Genomic DNA, 18,457 nt, shown 5'->3' with positions numbered 1-18,457 from the left:
CCTGACAGAGATAACGTTCCCAGAATTGCTCAACAATTCGCTCACTGTCTGAACAGACAATTGTTAGGTGATAATGATTTGCCGTGTGTTAACAACTCGTAGGCTGTAGTAGGCACTAAACGACTTGAAGAAAAGGGAGTTATTTAACTTAAATTTTAAATAATGCAACTTAGACACATCTGTATTTTTTAATTTTAACGACCAAATTGCATAACAATGTTACAAGTTACAATGCAGATTCACATGGTTTGTTTCCTTTTTCTTATATGTTTAGTACTAAGGCTTGGCTCGCCAATTATTTTCTTGGTTACTTATTGACCTTACAAATATTTTGATTCAACAAGAATTTTTAATTTAGCTCTGGAAGATTACTATAATTATATGGAACAACCTAATTTATATTTTGAATATTTGCCGCACTGGCCATAGTCCATTTACACCCTCTAAATTACTGCAATTAATTTTAATTTTCTTGGAACAATCATACTAAACCAAATGAATTGTTGAATTTGTCGAATCATAAATGACGCTGTTGGCAATAGCCTTTTATTTTGGATTGTATTTGAAAAAAATAACGTGTTAACCTGTTAAATTTCGATGCGAGTACCGGTATTATCCGTGGCCGTTTTTTTTACTTGGTCATACATTTTATTTGACATAACCAGACGATTTCTCTTGCTGTATAATTTGTTTGATCTGTCAAACTCTGGAGTTATTGCTGTTTATTGCTTTAACAGCTGTCAGCTGTATCGGTGATGTGATGGAACCTACAATAACGGTTATTCAACGTCATTTTAAATGAGTTTTGTTTTTTTTCTCTCCCTATTCATACTTTATGAAAAAATAATTGTTTTGTAGACATTTTCGAGTTTTGAGTGGATATATCCGTTTTGTACAAAAAGCGATTTTCAAAGTGATGTCTGTCCGTGTGTGTGTCGGTGTGGATGCTACAGACCACACCTGTCAGATTTTGATGAATTTGGTATATACGTACTAATCTATGGTATCACCAGGAGTTATTTTATATATATTTTTTAAATGTAAACTATTAATTATGATTTCCCCATAAAATAACGTAAAACTATAATTTTCTGAAAAAAGGCCCGACAGATTTTTACATAAATTTAGTATGTTGTAACCCTTTAAATTCTGAACAATATTGTAGAACTCCAATTCCTGTTAAAACTACGGTTTAAAAATTATTGTAACTTATGTTATTTTCCCATAAAAACACAGAAAATGGATTTTTCTGAAAAAAAACCTGGTTCTGATTAAAATTTGTCTCTTATGTGTGTGTTAGGATCATACTATGATCCTTATAATTGTAAATAAAATCGTGCAACCCCCCATTCTTGTAAAAATTACGGTTAAAATGTTAATGCAACTTTTGTGATTTTACCTTAAATATCATAGTTACTCTCATCGCTTACCCATGATAAAGGTTGCTGACTTGCTAATGGGAAAAAGTATGTGTCAGAATGCCGATACAGTTTATTTTTATTTTCAAGTCAGTTTAACTTGATTAATAAAAATTACGTGTTACTCTTTCAAATTCTACTCATACATACATTCTTGTACTTCAATAACTTTTTGGTTTCACTTTGAGGCTTGCTAACCAATTTATTTTTGCTCAAATTTCTAATTTTCCACCAGCTGTGCCTGTGATGTACCCACAGTACGGTAGTTGAGGTACACTGTACCCTGTAGCCAAGAACTGGTTTATTACTCCACTCCGCTACAACGGGACAGAGATGCATCCAGACTGCACCCAACATGTATGGAGTGTAGCAATGACTGTACACTGCAAGTGTATGGTCATATGTGTTGTTGGACTATACACAATCGCAGGCATAAGGTGCTGGAACTTTCCATGGTACTGAAAAGACTCATTACTGTGAACGACTACTTAGATAATCAAGTCAATGGAGGGTCCATAAAATTTTAGATGGCATTGCATCAGGATTCCATAAAATACTAAATGAAAATAAAAGGTGGAAAATGTAGTAATCACGTAGTTCTATAAAATAACCCAGGCGCAGAAAACCTGCAGATTTTGCGAATGGATTTTCAGTCCTACGTAAGGGAATTGAGTAGTCAACTAAAACTGAAGCTATGTAAATATTTCCATTTCTAATCCAAGGAAAATTTAAGCGGTTAAACATTTATTTTAAACTAAAACCTTTATTGTAAAGAATCTTACTTATTTCTATATCAATGGCAAAATCACAGAATAATAACTAACCTGATAGTTCTATAGAATATTTTTTATATTCAATCAGCTGTTAGTTAAAACAAATTATATTGTTCTAAAACATACTAAAAAATTTAAAGGCTGAGTAAAAAAATAAATCAGAACACCTAGCATTTTACTGTGTATATTTAAATAGTCTGTCATCCTCTTACGAAATAAATGAACGTATCAATGAGTGTAGCATTATACATAGTATAAATAAGTCAACACTATGCATGTCATTATTATCCAAATACTGAATTTGTGTCACACACGCTTAATGTTTACAGCTGTTACGTTGAGCAAATGGTATTATACCAAAAGCTAGTGTAGAATGTTATCGTCGGCTGCTAGACTTTTTAAAATTTTAAACTTTATTCTAAAAACTTAAACCCTAAACTAAAATTATGGCTTCGACATTGCCTAGTTCTCAAAATTATCTTTCTTTCAACACAAAAATCATGAAAATCCGTCAAGTGGTTGATTCAGAATCGTGAAATAAAAAAAAAACTGTCACGTTTTAATTTATAAGATGTTTAACAAGTACCTATAGGTTTGCTGGTACAGGGGGGTATATTTGCATCAAAATAAGACAAAAACTACTCAAGTTATCGCGTTCACGGACGTAATATAATCATGAAGATTGAACGGAAAGTGTTTTTGGCCTCTGGGGACATCAAAATGAAAAGTATAAAGGTCCCTGCTCCAGGTCTTACCGTACCACCTGCGGTAATAACTACTTTCCCGTAGGGAATTTCGCTGAAAAGAATACTACAGTATTAGCCTAAAAATGCAAAATTGAATCCGTGTTAGTTGCATGTTGTATATAGAAATGCTTCCTTAAAATCAACTTGTATATTACCTCCAGTACCATTCTATCACTTACGTGGTTTAACCATTTAAAACGGTGAACCGTTAATGGATTATTAATTTAATTAATTCTATCGTGTAGCAGCTCAAATCTGTGGGGTTGCTCAAGAATGTTGATTAGCCATTAACAATACTTTCCCACCAGCAACCTTGGCGCGTTTCAATGGCAGAGCACTACTGTAACTGGAGGCCTGCGGTGGCTACTTATATGTAATGTGCTCATTAAATGTACTGGAAACTACTTATGATGATTAAACTCCCATTATCATTATATTTGAGACGGGTAATTATTTAACATGTCTAGTTAAATGTTTTCTGAGAAGTTGCTTTCTACTAGTTACATTTTAAGTGTATGTGATAAAATTGTCTTTTAAATTCTTTCAAATGTTGTACATACTGTTTTTAAAAAACCGTTGGTCCTTTATAAACGCCAATCAGTGGTTTTATCTGTATTATTGATTGCACCTTTCGTTAATATGAACGGATGGTGTTTTGTCTGGGGACATCAACCCGTAAAAATTAAATCGTTCCTGTCTTACCATGAGACTTACGTTAATACTGTAGCGCATCCTTATAGGAAATTCACTTAACAGTTGGCTACACAGCTGGCCCATAACATAGACAAAAATAATTAAATATAGAGCGACAGCAGTGCTGAGTTTAGTATAAGTTCTGGTGTCCACCGCTGTGAGCGCCGTGTAGTTTCTGCGCATGAGATACGTAACTACACGGCACTCCCAGCGGTGGACACCAGAACTTATGCTAACTGCAGCATTGTTGCTGTTCTATATTTAATTCTATTTGTCTATGCCCATAGAGATGAAATGTCTAATTCTGGATTCAAAGCTACGTCTACGTCGTGTTTACATACAGTGTTGTGCATTTTTGTCGTCAAGTAAACCATACACAGAGCTTCCTAAATACACTTTTTAATACTTTTCATTGAAATGGCGACTATACAAAGTCTGTATTTTAAGCCAAGTATGAATGGAGATGAGTGCTGAATCGATGCAATCATGCCATTTATTAAAGTACATGAACGCGGGTGAATTGGAAGTGGAAGGAAAAGAAAACATTCTAGTTTACTTACTTTTGGGTAAATGGAAGGACTTGATATTCTATCATGAAAATCCTACTGCTCACGGCTCGTACTGAAAATTCAAAACTCGTTGAAAAAATGCAATGTATCATAATCATAATGCTTATGATACATTGCATTTTTTCAGCTAAAAAACTACTGTATTTTGCTGATCTAATGATGGCGCACATAAATGTATCTGTTTTTGATATTAAAAGCTATATAAAATCGGTTGAAAATTTTTAAACGAGAAAATGCATAAAATATGACAAAATCTCAATATTTTCAATACAAATCTACAGGGTCTGTGTTTTGAGTGTCTAAAGTTACAATATCGTCGAGTATCTAAAGCAACATTACATCCGTAATGCAAAAAAACAACAACATAAACAATATTGGTTCAATTAATTATGTGGTACCTAACGCCCAAGAGGTACGAAAAAACATTAATATTTAGTCAGATGTGTGTTACACGAATTAGGCTATTGGACTAAAGTTAAAATACTGCAGCTTAATTGTTGTTGTTGTTTTAGATACATGTTCTACAATTTGGCTTATGAATTTCTCTATGCGTAGTTGTAAAGGTATACTATAACAAATCAACTTAGTTTTTGTTCGGCTGTTTAATTTACACTTGGTTGCTAGATTTATCCTGGCCGCTGGACGGTAGAGAGAGGGAATTTCACGCCGAGGTGTTGGTACCTCTGTAGTCATGTGTTCAGTACACTGAGCTATAATTCTAACTGGAGGTAGCACTGAATGTCAAAGATGCGTGTCGCCAGCCGCCATGTTTGCGTGAGGTGCGAGTTATAAGAAGCCATATTATTGCTATGGCTATTATTATACTTGGCTTAAAATACCTACTTTGTATGGTCGCCATTTCAAAGAAAATTATTAAAGTATTAAAAGTATTCAAGTATGACAAAAATACTCACTGCTATACCAACCTAGTTATAAGAAGCCATGTTTTTGCTATGGTAAGAAAACTTACTGCTATACCAACCTAACAAAATCAGCGACTCGCTTTTGACAGACTTCTGCCATGGCAGTGCTACCTCCAGTTATAATTTTAGCTCAGTGGTTCAGTAGTGTACGGACAGCCGCGCAGCGCGTAGATCAGATGTTTTGTGTTGTGCGGATTTTAATACTTGTGTTCATCTCAGTGTATTTGATCTGTTACGAATTTCGGGTGTGTGCTTCTGTATAACTTGGTATTTTATTATTTAATGTTTTATTTACAATTAAATTAAACAGAACAATTAAATGGACAACTGGCCGTGTGTAGAGTTGTCAGTTTATAATCAATTTAGATAATTATTAACATCCATTATTACATACCATTATTACATACATACATTACATTACATTATTACATAGTGTTGTAAATTTGCTTTAAAAATCATTTATTAGAATGATTAAAATTATTGATTAAGTTGACATTTGATGTGAAAAGATTAACTATTTCGCGAAGCCAAAAAAACTACAGAGAAAATCCCTGACAAAGTCTACTAAAAAGCAAAAACCTAAGCCAACCATTACATTTGAGAATTATGTTTATCATTCCGTGTTAAGTTAACAGAAATAAGAAAATGTTTAGGCGTACTCTTCTTTGTGTACTGTATTTTTTATGTTTATTTGTAAAACAAAACGGTACTTACGTGTTATACGGAGGCCACCTAACCTACAGATTCGATTCGATTAGTAAACCTTCACCATCAGCAAGTTTGGTTGGTTAGGTTAGGTTAAGATAGTTTAATTTGATAGTTTGGGTTATATGATAACCCAACCTAACATAACCGCTGCAGCGCGCTGTAAAATATGTGGCCTCCGTATAATACGTAAGTACCAAAAAAACTTATGTTAAAACTTAAAATGTGTAGAGAAAATCCAACTTGTCCAAAGTAACCAAACATTCTAGCAACATTCTATACTTTCTTTATGTCACGTATTAAACGAATTCCCAAAAAATTTTTCCTAGTTATGGATATGAAAATGAATGCATGTTTTTGTTCGGTAGGCAACTTGATCGCTAACGAAATAAACTCTTATCAAACCGGATTTCGATTTTAAAAAGGACTAGAATATTATTTGCTGAGTGAAATGGTTTTGATCTCCAAATAGTTTGCCATTCATCTGTAGGCTTGTTGAAGTGTAAGATTCCCATGTATCCTTCCTCAATAGTTAGAGAAATTGATTTAAATGTTTCAGCGAGTGATTGCTTAATTCACGATTGCATGACGTTGTAACTGATATTCATATTATGCTAATGATAGTTCATCTCCTCCATGATTGAATGTTGATGCTGCGGGTCGTCAATTGAGTAATGAAAATGATAATGTTGAGAAATGAAACGTGACGGCTTTTTGTTTTGAAGCGTCTTCATTAAAATCTAGTATATAGTTATTTTCTGCAGTATTTAGAGCAATAAACATATAATTCATATGAATATTTTATTTGCCTTAATTGATATTTTTTATTGCCTAAATTTGAACGTGTTTTAAGCCCACGTATTAAGTCAGTTTTTACCGTGTGATTCTGTTGTACGATGCAGTACACACATTGTAAGCTATTTAAACCCAGTGGTCGTCTTGAGTAACAGTGATGACCAATTGTGGAACTATTCAGGATATGAATTTCCGGTCGACCTGTACGTTGGTAACTGTAAATAGTTTGTGTTCATCATTTTGGACACTAGAAACTATGTTCTCGTAAAAAATAGCTTAAGCAATCTAGAAATAACTGAACTTTTATGTTGGCATTTTATACCACAGATACTTATTGCCTCGCTGCCATTCCGTAGATCAGTTATAGGGAGATTTGGCAAATTTGGGGCTCTACCTTTCTAACTAACATGGACAGTAATAGAATAGATTCAAGGAGTAAGCCTAGGCGTTAAGTTAATGGAACGAATCTACTCCTTTAATCTACGGACATTCCATCCCCATGTTACATTTATAGCAAGATTTTAAAAAAATCATCGTAGTTGATGTGAGCCACCGACGGATTGGACTAGTCTAAATTATTGATTTCTGTCGAATACACAATCTTTTCTATCAATTCAAACTAATGGAATGACTAAAGAGCTATAGCAACTGTTATGACCCATAAAATTGGCCAGCAACAAAAAATAAGATAGAAAATACAGTTTGTCACTAGCGCATTCTGTGACTGGCTCACACAACTACGATCTTACAAAAAATTGGCTACTGCTGGCCCATATAGATGGGATGTCTACTAGTCAATCCTGTCCAAACTATTACTAAACAGATAACAAAAATGCAGTACTTTGTAGTGGGTAATATTGTCGTACTCAATCTCATATAAGTGAAAACAGGCTTCAGGTGTTACAATATGATAAGTACTGTGTAGTGTGGACGTGAGAAGCAACTCTAGACAATTGTATGCAATAGAGCCCAAGTCAATTACATAGCCACATTACGTCGATTTTCACTTATCCGCGCGTCTCCGGATGGGTTGCCGCTTGATTGGCGGTTCAGCCGGTGATTAGCGATTACTGATTGCTGATTACCGACATAACCGAATGCCTTGTGTCCAACGTCCAGCCCCAGAGTGGCGAAAGCCGCATCCATGATCCAGTAATTAATCGCCGTCTCACTTTCTGAGCGCCTATGCGCGATTGCCCGGCCATTGCGGTCCTGCGCCGTCCCTAATCGATGCGCTCTCTCGGAATTGAAATCGCATCGGGAACTGCGGATTGAACGACGTAGTTCGACTACGATCACTCGGTCTTGTCGAGTACTCAAAATACTGTACGATAGTTTCGAAGAAATTGGTTCTTCATACCACAATCTTACAGAAATATACAGAATATTGACAGAGTCAGAGATAGGTTGTTTCAAATACTGTACATGTTTGAAGTTGGTTAGTTTCCTCGCATCCAATTTCCCTCATTGAAGTCTTTTATTTTACTATTCGAATGGAATATGGACAGTTGGTGTTTGCTATTGATATTACAAAATAGTCAGATACATTCGTCTCCAAGATTGAATAGAGTTCGCTAAATGTTGGGTGATATTCGTTCCTAAAAAAGTTTTTTCTTTGGGAAACACTATACAACATAGCCCTAACCATTAATGGTTGTAACCCAACATAATCGCTACACTGCAAGTTTTCGTCAGATACAGCTGCTCTTGTGAAAATTTTGTGGTATTGTGTTTTCACTAAAAAAAACTGTTTAACTTATTTTCTGTATATACTTTATCAGTGCATCAGTACGGGTGCAATACTATGTTTAATTGATTCACAAGTACTTTGGAAAACGTACCCCGTATTAAATTTTCATAACAGGTAACACATCTATTACTTTGCTTTTGAAATCCGCATTGTTTATTGTTTTGTTGTATACAATTTTGACAATTATAGACGGCGATTGTTTCGTGAACATTGTACTTCAGTTTAGAAAATCAAAACATCAATAAATTATCTTGAAGGAAAGATATTAACAGAAAAGTATCGTGAGTAACTCAGTGATTGAGAGCACATTACCTACACCTGTAGATGACCCCAGACGAGGTTACCGACCTTAGAACAATATCAGGCCCCAGACAGTGTATCACCCTGGGCTCACCATAGTCCGCATTCTTGGCTAGCTTCTAGGGAAATGCCCCCCTCTAATAACGGACATATGTTCTGGCTATGAGGAAATTCCAACTTGCCTTGATAAAGGGTGGACAGTGGAATAAAAGTGTTTGTGGGGTTTTAAGATAATATTGTTGTTAGTTTTAAAGTTCCTTTAAATTGTAGGTTTCTTAACGACACAGTGAGAGATTTGCCACTTGTGTTATGTTATTTTTGTCCATCGCTTACAAAGTGTTATCTTATTCATAAATCTAACACATTTCTTGTCTACAAACAATTAAGTTAATTTTGTCGCGTGCCATGTGTTTTTATCGGTGAGTCATGATCCAAATCGTATGGTCATAAAGATAAGCCTTTATTGGGCTTATTGTTACACAATGAGGTGTAATTGCTGGGTGGAAATGTCTTTAATTTAGCCTATAATGTAGCAAAGAATTTGTAGATGCAGAAAGATAATTTTCCATAAATTATGCATAGAAAATGTTGTGCATAGGAAATCCAATATTGATATAGAGTTTTGTAACAGAAATCAAACGTTTTGCTACTTTTTATGTAATTTATTCAAATGAAAACAGTCAAAGGATGGTTCTTAGCAAGGGAAGGCATTTTAAAATTGTCCTGTATGGTTTTAGCTAGGTGTTGCTGTCAATGAGCTTTCTTGTGGCAAAAGTATGAAATTGTATATGAAATCGGTAGTAGGGGCGAACAGTTTAAGAAACTGTTGTCATGCGCAAAGCTAACGCTAGACATGCGCACTGCATTGAGACGTGCGTATTGCTCAGAGTGTGCGATGCGCCTGTGCACTACGGAACTAGCAAGGCCCTGCTTCATCTCCATCGCTGTAGTGGGGAGATTGGAGATGAGTGTTTGTCCTGTAGACAGACGTGTAATCGGTTTTCACGGTTGTCCGATCGCGCATCGGTTTCAATTTGCGATGCCAACCTTGCTCACTTCCTGTTCGTCTGATTTGGCTATCGTAAGCCTCTAACACAGTTTAACATTGAAATGTAGTTATCCTTAGCTTCGTATTCAAACGTGTAACTTGGACCTCTGGAGGTGAACTAAGGATGATTTTTTTTCTTACTTTACACTAATTTCAAGGTAATATTTACGTAGTGACTTGTCCATATTTCCTGCTGTCCAAGTCAAGATACCAGCTTAGGTAATTGAGAAATAGAAACAGAAAGACTATTAAATGTACTGTTAAAATAAAATGACAATTGTTATTTCGTCCTAAGCCGATCAGGCGATGAAAAACTGCTAAAATGTTAGTTAAACAACTTTTACAAATCCAGCTTATTAATCTGACTCATTATTGCTTTTTATGTTTCATTCAGAACGTAATTAAATCATTTATAGGCTACACACTTTCAAGAGGTACCTTTCATCAGAGCATTCTGGTAATTAAGAAAGTACTAATACTACTTTAACTGCTGTAACCCTTAAATCTAAAATGTAGATATTTTAATTCCGCTCCGCTCTACTTCCACGATGGCTGTGGTATTAAATTAAAGAGTAATAGCTGAATCCACTTCTCACTGCGGTTTAATATCTGTTACAATGAGGTCCAGTGTGATGTCAAACTACGGTTTAACGGTTTCGAGTAACTGTTTGCTTACGAGTGTAAACTGGTCTGGGGATCACTGTGTACAGTCACTAGTCGGTGTCAATTGTTTGTACATCTGAAAGAATCAGGTAATCTCAAGCCTAACCAGAATTAAAATATATTTTCTATGTAATGTAAGCAGTTTTGTCAATTTTTTACTGTTTCGAATTATTTTGTAGACGCCAGTTGCCTTGACTACACAAACACAATGGGTATTTACTTGACCGTATTTTCTATTTCACTTTTCATAACTATTTCAAATTACTGACACTTTTGCGTTAAATATTTAAATTTACATTGTACAAGTTACAACCACTAAGTTAAGAATTTTACCATTGAATTAAATATTGCCATAACTACGGGCTTCAACCCGTTTGACTTCATAAGTATTAATACAATTATTGATTGGATAAGTTAAGCTGAAATAAACTAAGGCAATTTATGAAATAATGGATAGTTTAACGCTAGGTTTCTCGTCATGACGAACATTTTAAGTATATGGTTTATGGGGGTGTGACTTGTAGATTGTCTCAAAAGTTCATGGGTACTTTAGGATTTATGTATGGATTCGTAGCCTGAGCATTATGTTAATGTAGCTTACTGAGACAAAGTAGACAATTTGATCAATTGACCACCCTTATCCCTGATCTGTTATGCACTGTATACTCACCGTATAAATCATTTTCAATCTAATTTTTAAATTTCTAAATAACTAGCAATGGCTATCTGACCAATAGATATCTTAATTCAGAAAACAATTTTGCCTGTATATACCATGCAATTTTAATATAACGACCAACTTATAGGGAGTTTTACCTATTACAACAGAAACACCAATACTCTTGTATTCTTACATAAAAAAGTAAATATACCGGTTTGAATAGTAAAAACCTTTAGTCATTGGTAACTTAACTAACAGCATAAGAGAATTTCCTATCATAAATTGAGTTATAATTTGGTTGTACTAAAGACTGAGAGTAGACAGTGTGTCTACTATTTAATCTATGGTTGTACGCAGACATCTTATCTCCATGTATCATGGAGATGAGTTAATTAACCTCAATGTTATAAGTATTGCACTACAATACCTCCACACTACGTAGTCAGTTGTCTAGGTCACGTCTGTTATCATTGAGTCACCTTCAGCCATTAGTTATCAGACGACTTCGTCCTGTCTACAACATTAACTCCTTTGTCCAACGAAGGAAGGCAACCTGACAAAGAAACTTTGTGACTAAAACCCAGTTGTGTTTTTATTTCGCCTTGTACGACCAAGGTGCGTTTACCTATCGAAATTCATCGGCGATCGTATTACAGAAAGGAGATACGGTGTGCAAAATTTACACGACGCATTAGTCATTCTGTTCTATATTGTTTCATGGGTTTTTGCAAATAATCTTATACAGGAATTTCAATTTTGTATTAGCCTGGTAATGTGTAGTCTGATCCCGATCCCGCCGTTGGGGAAGGAACCTAAAGGAGATTAGTATACAATATATACCTTAGGAAATCGAAATAGAATCAAATAAACTACGAGAAAATTGAACTAATAAATTATTTATAACACACTTAAAACCATGCAGTCCAAGAACTTGAGTCTTACTTTCGTAATCAAAGATGGGAAATGTTTACAAAAAAATAATTTAAACATAGGCTTATTGTTACTTTGTAGTTTAATTGTCATGTTCTCGTAATACGCGATTCGAGCGTATTCTAATGACGATCTCAAACCACGGCCACGTTGTCCATGAGTTTATCATTGCAATAGTTTAGAATAAAGATAAATTACACCGCCTGAATTGCATTTTTAGGCATTAGAGTATGCAACTCTTTATTCTATGGTAATTCGTAATCAGTATGAAATATTAATAGCTCAATATGCCTTACTTTGAAGGTGTATGTCCATAAATGGAAACTGGAGGCTAAACTTGCATTCGTAACAGGTAATCTTAGTGCAGCTACCCAGTGGTTCAGTGATAGTAGTGGTGGGATGTTGTGTAGCGCTATGTGAGTGTGAGTGACAGTGTGCGCAATGCTCGACCACTGCCAGGAGCAGTGCGCAGACGTGGCGGGCAAGCTTGCGCAGATCTTCGGCTGGAGACACAAGTACGACGTGCAGCGGCTGCAGCGGGCCAATGATGTGCCCAACTCCAAGTGTGTGGTCATCACTCAGGTCGTCTCTAGGAAACAAGTGAGTAGTCTTCACCATCCCTGAAAAACCGCTAGAAACATGTCTTGGAAATCCCTTGTTTCGGAAGCTATTTTCAAAGACATAACAAAAATAAAATTATTTTGAATCAATTAAATGCTAGTTCTACAGCCCTGGTGCCTTATATATTGGTGAAACGTAATTTTAGTATTATAAAAATTTTAAAAGTATAAGAAATTCAATTACTTTGCAACGTCGGCGAGAATTTTCTGTGGACAATTTTAAAATTTTGAGGTATGTTGTCTCTGATGTACTTATCAAACTAAAAGAAAAGGTTCCCAAGTTCCAAGACAATCGGTTGAAAAATAGCGACAGAAACAGATGAATACAAAACCATGTTTTGCCCGAAAACACCCCATCCCAGAAATCAAAGTTTTAAATTGATAGAGTACTTAATGTTAAACATAATACGATCGTGTATTGTTATACTTTTTCCCAAGTGATTCTTACTAGTTTGAAGGTAGGTTTCCAAGTCAAAGTAGAATTCAGAATCTTTGTATTCGGTAAATTACAGTCGTTAAACGCGAAAATACTAACTGAGTTGCAGCAAGTCGTCTGGAGAGCAAAATATTTTACAATTCGAAGTGTAGCTTGCACTGAAGAAGGGTTGCTGCAACGCATCCATTTTTGACGTGGTTACAACATGAAGACCAAGATTAGGTACTATAAGTTGTTACTTCCTGGTACTTCACTCGACAATGTGGGTGGAACCATGGAACGAATATTCCACACACGCAATGATAACCTGTTCAATCTCTTTTCGCATTTAGGTATTGGAGTAATGAGAGATCATGTACTTGTAGACTCACGTAGCAGTGTTATAGCACTAGCATAGTCGTAGCACTAGTTATAGTCCTTTGATAGCTCTTTCTGGCGGACCATCCAGTACGACATTTGAGTCAGCTCAGTGTAGAAGATATATTTTTTGTCAAGTTTGGGTTTTATTTTAAGAACATATATCACAATAACATCATAGGTCTATTTTTCTCACAAATTATCTTTGGTGGCCAACTAAAGAAATCATGTGAAAAATAGATAATGAATTGTATAATTGAACTTGTGGACGATCTTTTATTTTTTCAATTGCCAAAAGGTAGTCAGTTAGGCTAAACATTATAATTACTTACTTCAACTAATTAAGTCTTATTCTGTAAAACATAATTTATTTTATTTTAATGAGACGGTTAACTATTCCCATTTCAGTTGGTCGAAACACCTGAATCTTATTTTACAATCTATCATCAGATCCAGCCTCCTCATCGTTGTGTATAACTTACCGAGGTTTCTCCAATTGTGCTTCCTGGTAATGGTTATAACGATTGTAGAGATACAGCTCTGAATGGCCGCATGACTGTGATTTCTTACACTACACTTTCATGCTTATAGTTGGTTTATGTTCTAGATTGTATTGTGATAAGTTTTAACACAACTAAACACACTCATTGGTGTTTTATCTTTATTTGTAGGTTATTTTGCTATTTAAAATTATTACGACCAAAAAGAACTATATACAGTATTTGTAAACCTACTGCTGGCAAGAGCTTTGAAATTTACACTGTAAAAGTTTCTCCTAAAATGAAATAGTAACGATTTTTAGTGAACATCATGTTCTTTAAATTGTTTGGTCACTTGCTACCATTCATATAGTGAAAGTTCAATCTATGGTGCTACATAAAGTCGTGAAACAAATGTTTCCTTCTAAATTATTGACCTAACTATTATTTCGCACAAAATATACTAACTTTATTCTAACATATGCTAGCAACATGCCTCTTACTATTAAATATTATTCATACTATTACATAGGTAGTTTTGTTTTGACCATGAAAAGATTATTATTTCTACTAGGCTAGGCTTTGATGATTCATGTGTTGAAGTAGACCTCGTAGGTCGAGGTCGAGACTTGCATGTTAAGTTTTATGTTGTCTGTGAAAGGAAGCTGCGGCTCTGAGCGACATTCGCCCAAAATGGAAAGTGATCAGAAAGTGCGAGAGCGCCCTATATACAAACTCGATCGCTTTCGGCTAACTAGCTAAGAAACTTGGCTCGATGATTCGGTTTCGATAAATCAATCAATGAAGTATTTTAAAAGCCTAAGCATCCGTGTCTCGTAACTGTATGCAATTGTTCAATACAATTTCCTTGTGTTTTCTAATAATATTTTCCTGTTCGTCATTTCACTTTCTTTTACTTAGTTACTAAAATTTTCGTCTTCTACCCAACCTTAAGGATTTATGGTTTTGTATTTTACCAAAATAGACGTAACAATTTAGCACTTCCTAAGCATGTGTTCGTAGTTAAAAAAAGCAAAGCTATTTTGATTTCGTTGTATTGTAGTTAATTTAGGGATTTTGATTTGGTAGTGTTGAGTGCAAGGGCTGAAGAGTAATATTCTTAATACTGTACATTATGAAAAATGGAAATTTGATTGTCTTATACACTTACTACTAGATTGAATTTATTTGTAGCTCATTACAGCATATTCTAATCAAATATATTATTTTACCGTCGTAATTACCTCCATTTGTAGTCGTGCTGGGTAATGTTTTTTTTTAGTTTACGCGAGTTGTCTTGTAAAATAGTATATTGTGAAGAATCCTTAAATGAAGACATCGAATGCATTATCTATTACATACTTATTTAAAATCAGTACTGCATTAATAATTTTGCTGTTACAACACGAATTTGTGAATTTTAATTTTAAATTAATGCTTACTCTAGTATTGGGTAAATAGGCAACGCCCAACGTGATTATAGACAGAATAAACGGTTTAATCAATTTAAACTTTACATAAACACCCCGAGGATGCAGTTTAAGTGCAGTTTCTAATTATGCGCCGCGGATGACGGGCGTTAACGTTAACGAGAGGCGGGATGTGATGTGAAAGCCGGATGAGATATGGTTAACGCACTCTCTACTCCACAATGTGCTGCAGATGTGACGTAGGAAGTCATAATGTTCTTGAGCTTGATAATGATCTGTGCGATGCTGCTGTGCAGGGACGAATGTCGTTTGCCTAAACACTTTGACGAGGGCCATTTTACATGAGGTTTGGAGGTGCGAGGGCCGTGCCTGACAGTGAACGGTTCCACGGTGCGGCTGGTATCATATTTTTAATAATTGGTTGATTTTAAAGGTGTTGTAGTATGCATGTCTTTTGGATACACATTGCTTTGTTCGGGAGCAACTTAAGATGATAAAATATTTTATTTAAAAAAATACAAAATTATGTTAGTTTTATAAAACGCCTTCACTGTAAAAATAATGTTCGACATAGTGAAGAATTATTTATAGACATCTGCTTCATTTGCTGTTTACAAAGACCATGCGTTGCAGACTCCGCATTTATATTAAGCTTTGTACTAACATAAAGGTGCGTCACTATCTCTTAAAGCGCTGAATTGAATACTGTAGTAAGTTATGCTGCCGAATGACGAATGTAAAATCAGCTGGTTCAGTGACATGACGTCATCCGACCAAGCGTCCATAGAGACGCAGACGTTCAGTTTGTGCAGTTGGTACATTAGGTTATTTGATCAGCTGTTACTGCGCAAACCCCAAACAATATTGGTAAAATAATTGAATGTGTTCACGTAATTCCATTTCACGCAAACAAAGTTAGGTGCACTTCTGTTTACCTGTGGGTGTTGATTGTTGACATAATTCACAAAAATATAATAACATGGAATACGTAAAAGCATGTAATAATATGTTTCTAGACTTTTTGAGTTTTATATTTCAGAGTATAGGTTGGTGTTGTTTTTAGTCTCAGTTTTAGTATTTTTCACAGTGTCTAATAGTTCTTGAGCTGATTGCTGATTTACTTTTCTTCTTCTTATCTTCTATCAACCACTTGTTCACTACCTGAGGTGGCTAGGGGTTTTCCTTGTGTGTGCATGTGGTCGTGTAGTTGTGGTAGTGCAGTGAATGGCTAGACGTGCACTAGTGACTGCGACATAGTTACCTAACTACTGTACCTACAGGCACATACCTCGTCACGCGCTAACTACCACGACGTCTAACTACTGTCATTACCCCAGTACCAGCCTGAGGTGACTAGGGTTGTGTGTACATGTGGTAGTGTAGTGGTGGTAGTGCAGTGGATGGCTAGACGTGCACTAGTGACTGCGACATAGTTACCTAACTACTGTACCTACAGGCACATACCTCGTCACGCGCTAACTACCACGACGTCTACTGTCATTACCCCAGTGCCAGCCTGAGGTGACTAGGGTTGTTCCTTGTGTGTACATGTGGTCGTATATTGGTTATAGTGCAGTATCCAGCTATACGCATGTTATACATAGTGACTTAGTACTGTTACCATTTTACCTCAAGACTCTGCTACACAAAGGGAAACTGATAAATAAAAAATAATTAGCCTTGTATTTTTAATTCAATGAAGTCGGAGCGTTTAACCTTGGCAAGTGCAGGATTCGATGCTATGATCGACCGCGTAGTCCGCCGCTAATGGTTCGTTAGCCGAGGTAAAAACAGCGTGAATAGAAGCGGCGTAAACAATGAAGACGCAAAACCACAGCGAGGCTAATTTGGTATGACGCGCTAGACCTCTGTAAACACTTCAGTGAAGTGCAGTAGTTTATTATTCTTACTTTTCTGTATAAAATCTGTTAGGCTGTCTTGTGGTGATCAATAGCCAACGTAATGTGTCACACTTTCCACTGGAGTACCATATTCAATGTGGCTTCCAATTTATCTAACCCATTTCATAACCGTTGCCCTTTCCTTATTACTTATTTTTGGCATGGATTGTACTCTTGTTCGAACCAAATCAATTTCTTGAACCCCTTCCACCGTGGAGTTTGATATTCAAATACAGTGATTTACTAGGCCACGGCCCCTGGCTGTACAATTGCACATTACCTGGGACTGTCGCCACCTCGCCACTGTTCAGGGTCGTCATGGCCACTGTGACTGGCTGCGTCTCGAAAGCCACGAATGTTTATGGCTATAAGCTGGGGAACGAAAGCCACGACAATTAGTGAAGGGTCAAAAAAGTTTTAATCCTGGGGCCGTAAGCCACGACTGCTGTCAGGCCAGGGTGGCAGCTCACAGGGAGAACGGGAAATTTAAGCTCCCTCATATTTGTGCGTCGCAAGCAAATTCGTGGGTTCGATCTGAATCCACCGTGCTATAAAGGTTAGAAATAGACCTTTGAACTCTACTGCTGTTTTTTTATTCTACTGTCTGGTTATCGTTAGTGTACTGTAGTTGTTTACTCATACAAATGCAATAATTAATTTCAATCAAATAATAACTCGGGATAAGCTATTATCGTAGGTAGCACGGTCAAACCTTAAACAGTTTAACTTTTTCGATTTTAGGTTCTCAGAGGCCAAATTCATATTACATCTACTCATTTATTCAAGAAAATTGGTTATTAATGTGTGACGGACGATTACTGAAGGGAACTAAGGAAGAATTAACCACCACGATCATCGGACTGATCACTTTGAAAATATCTAAAAATCATGTTTGTTGCTAGAAAACTATTCCAGATGCATAACTTAGGAAACGTGTAAAACGTTTAAACATAATTTTTAAATAGTATGCTACAGTTAGTTCCACCAAAACTGTATTGAAAAGCTATATACAAATATAAGTTACAAAAACACCGTGCATGATGTTTTATTATGGTACTTATAACCCCCAGAGCCCTAAACAGTTGCAGGCTCTCCTCTAATTCCAGTAAAAGGTGTTATTAAAACTTGATGTCATGCATATAAATTTCTCTACAAAAAGATAAACAATTTTATAATTCACTTTAACAGCGTATACTTGACGTAATACGCCAAAAACATGAATTCCCATTATACAGCAATTGCATGATTTTTACATTTTTA

The 18,457-nt window shown here is 35.7% G+C and overlaps 1 protein-coding gene across 7 annotated transcripts in view; it reads left to right on the top strand.

The window, feature by feature from the left end:
- LOC129002611 (partitioning defective 3 homolog B) overlaps window positions 1–18,457 on the top strand; it is a 105,530-nt gene that overhangs the window by 43,318 nt on the left and 43,755 nt on the right. For 5 of the 7 annotated variants that reach the window (XM_054430550.1, XM_054430552.1, XM_054430549.1 and 2 more), the window contains exons 1-2: window positions 5,287–5,389; window positions 12,337–12,574. The exons of the other annotated variants lie outside the window; for them this stretch is intronic. In XM_054430550.1, coding sequence (XP_054286525.1) covers window positions 12,416–12,574 — 159 coding nt within the window. In that variant the 5' untranslated portion in view covers window positions 5,287–5,389; window positions 12,337–12,415. Of the gene's footprint in view, window positions 1–5,286; window positions 5,390–12,336; window positions 12,575–18,457 lie in introns of those variants that run through there. 7 annotated transcript variants of the gene reach the window in all.

This window comes from Macrosteles quadrilineatus, unplaced genomic scaffold (assembly GCF_028750875.1).
Source record: "Macrosteles quadrilineatus isolate MER2022 unplaced genomic scaffold, UCM_ALF_1.0 Scaffold_9__3_contigs__length_116548681, whole genome shotgun sequence".
In the NCBI taxonomy this organism is placed as follows: domain Eukaryota; kingdom Metazoa; phylum Arthropoda; class Insecta; order Hemiptera; family Cicadellidae; genus Macrosteles; species Macrosteles quadrilineatus.
This window is presented reverse-complemented; position numbering and strand designations above follow the sequence as displayed.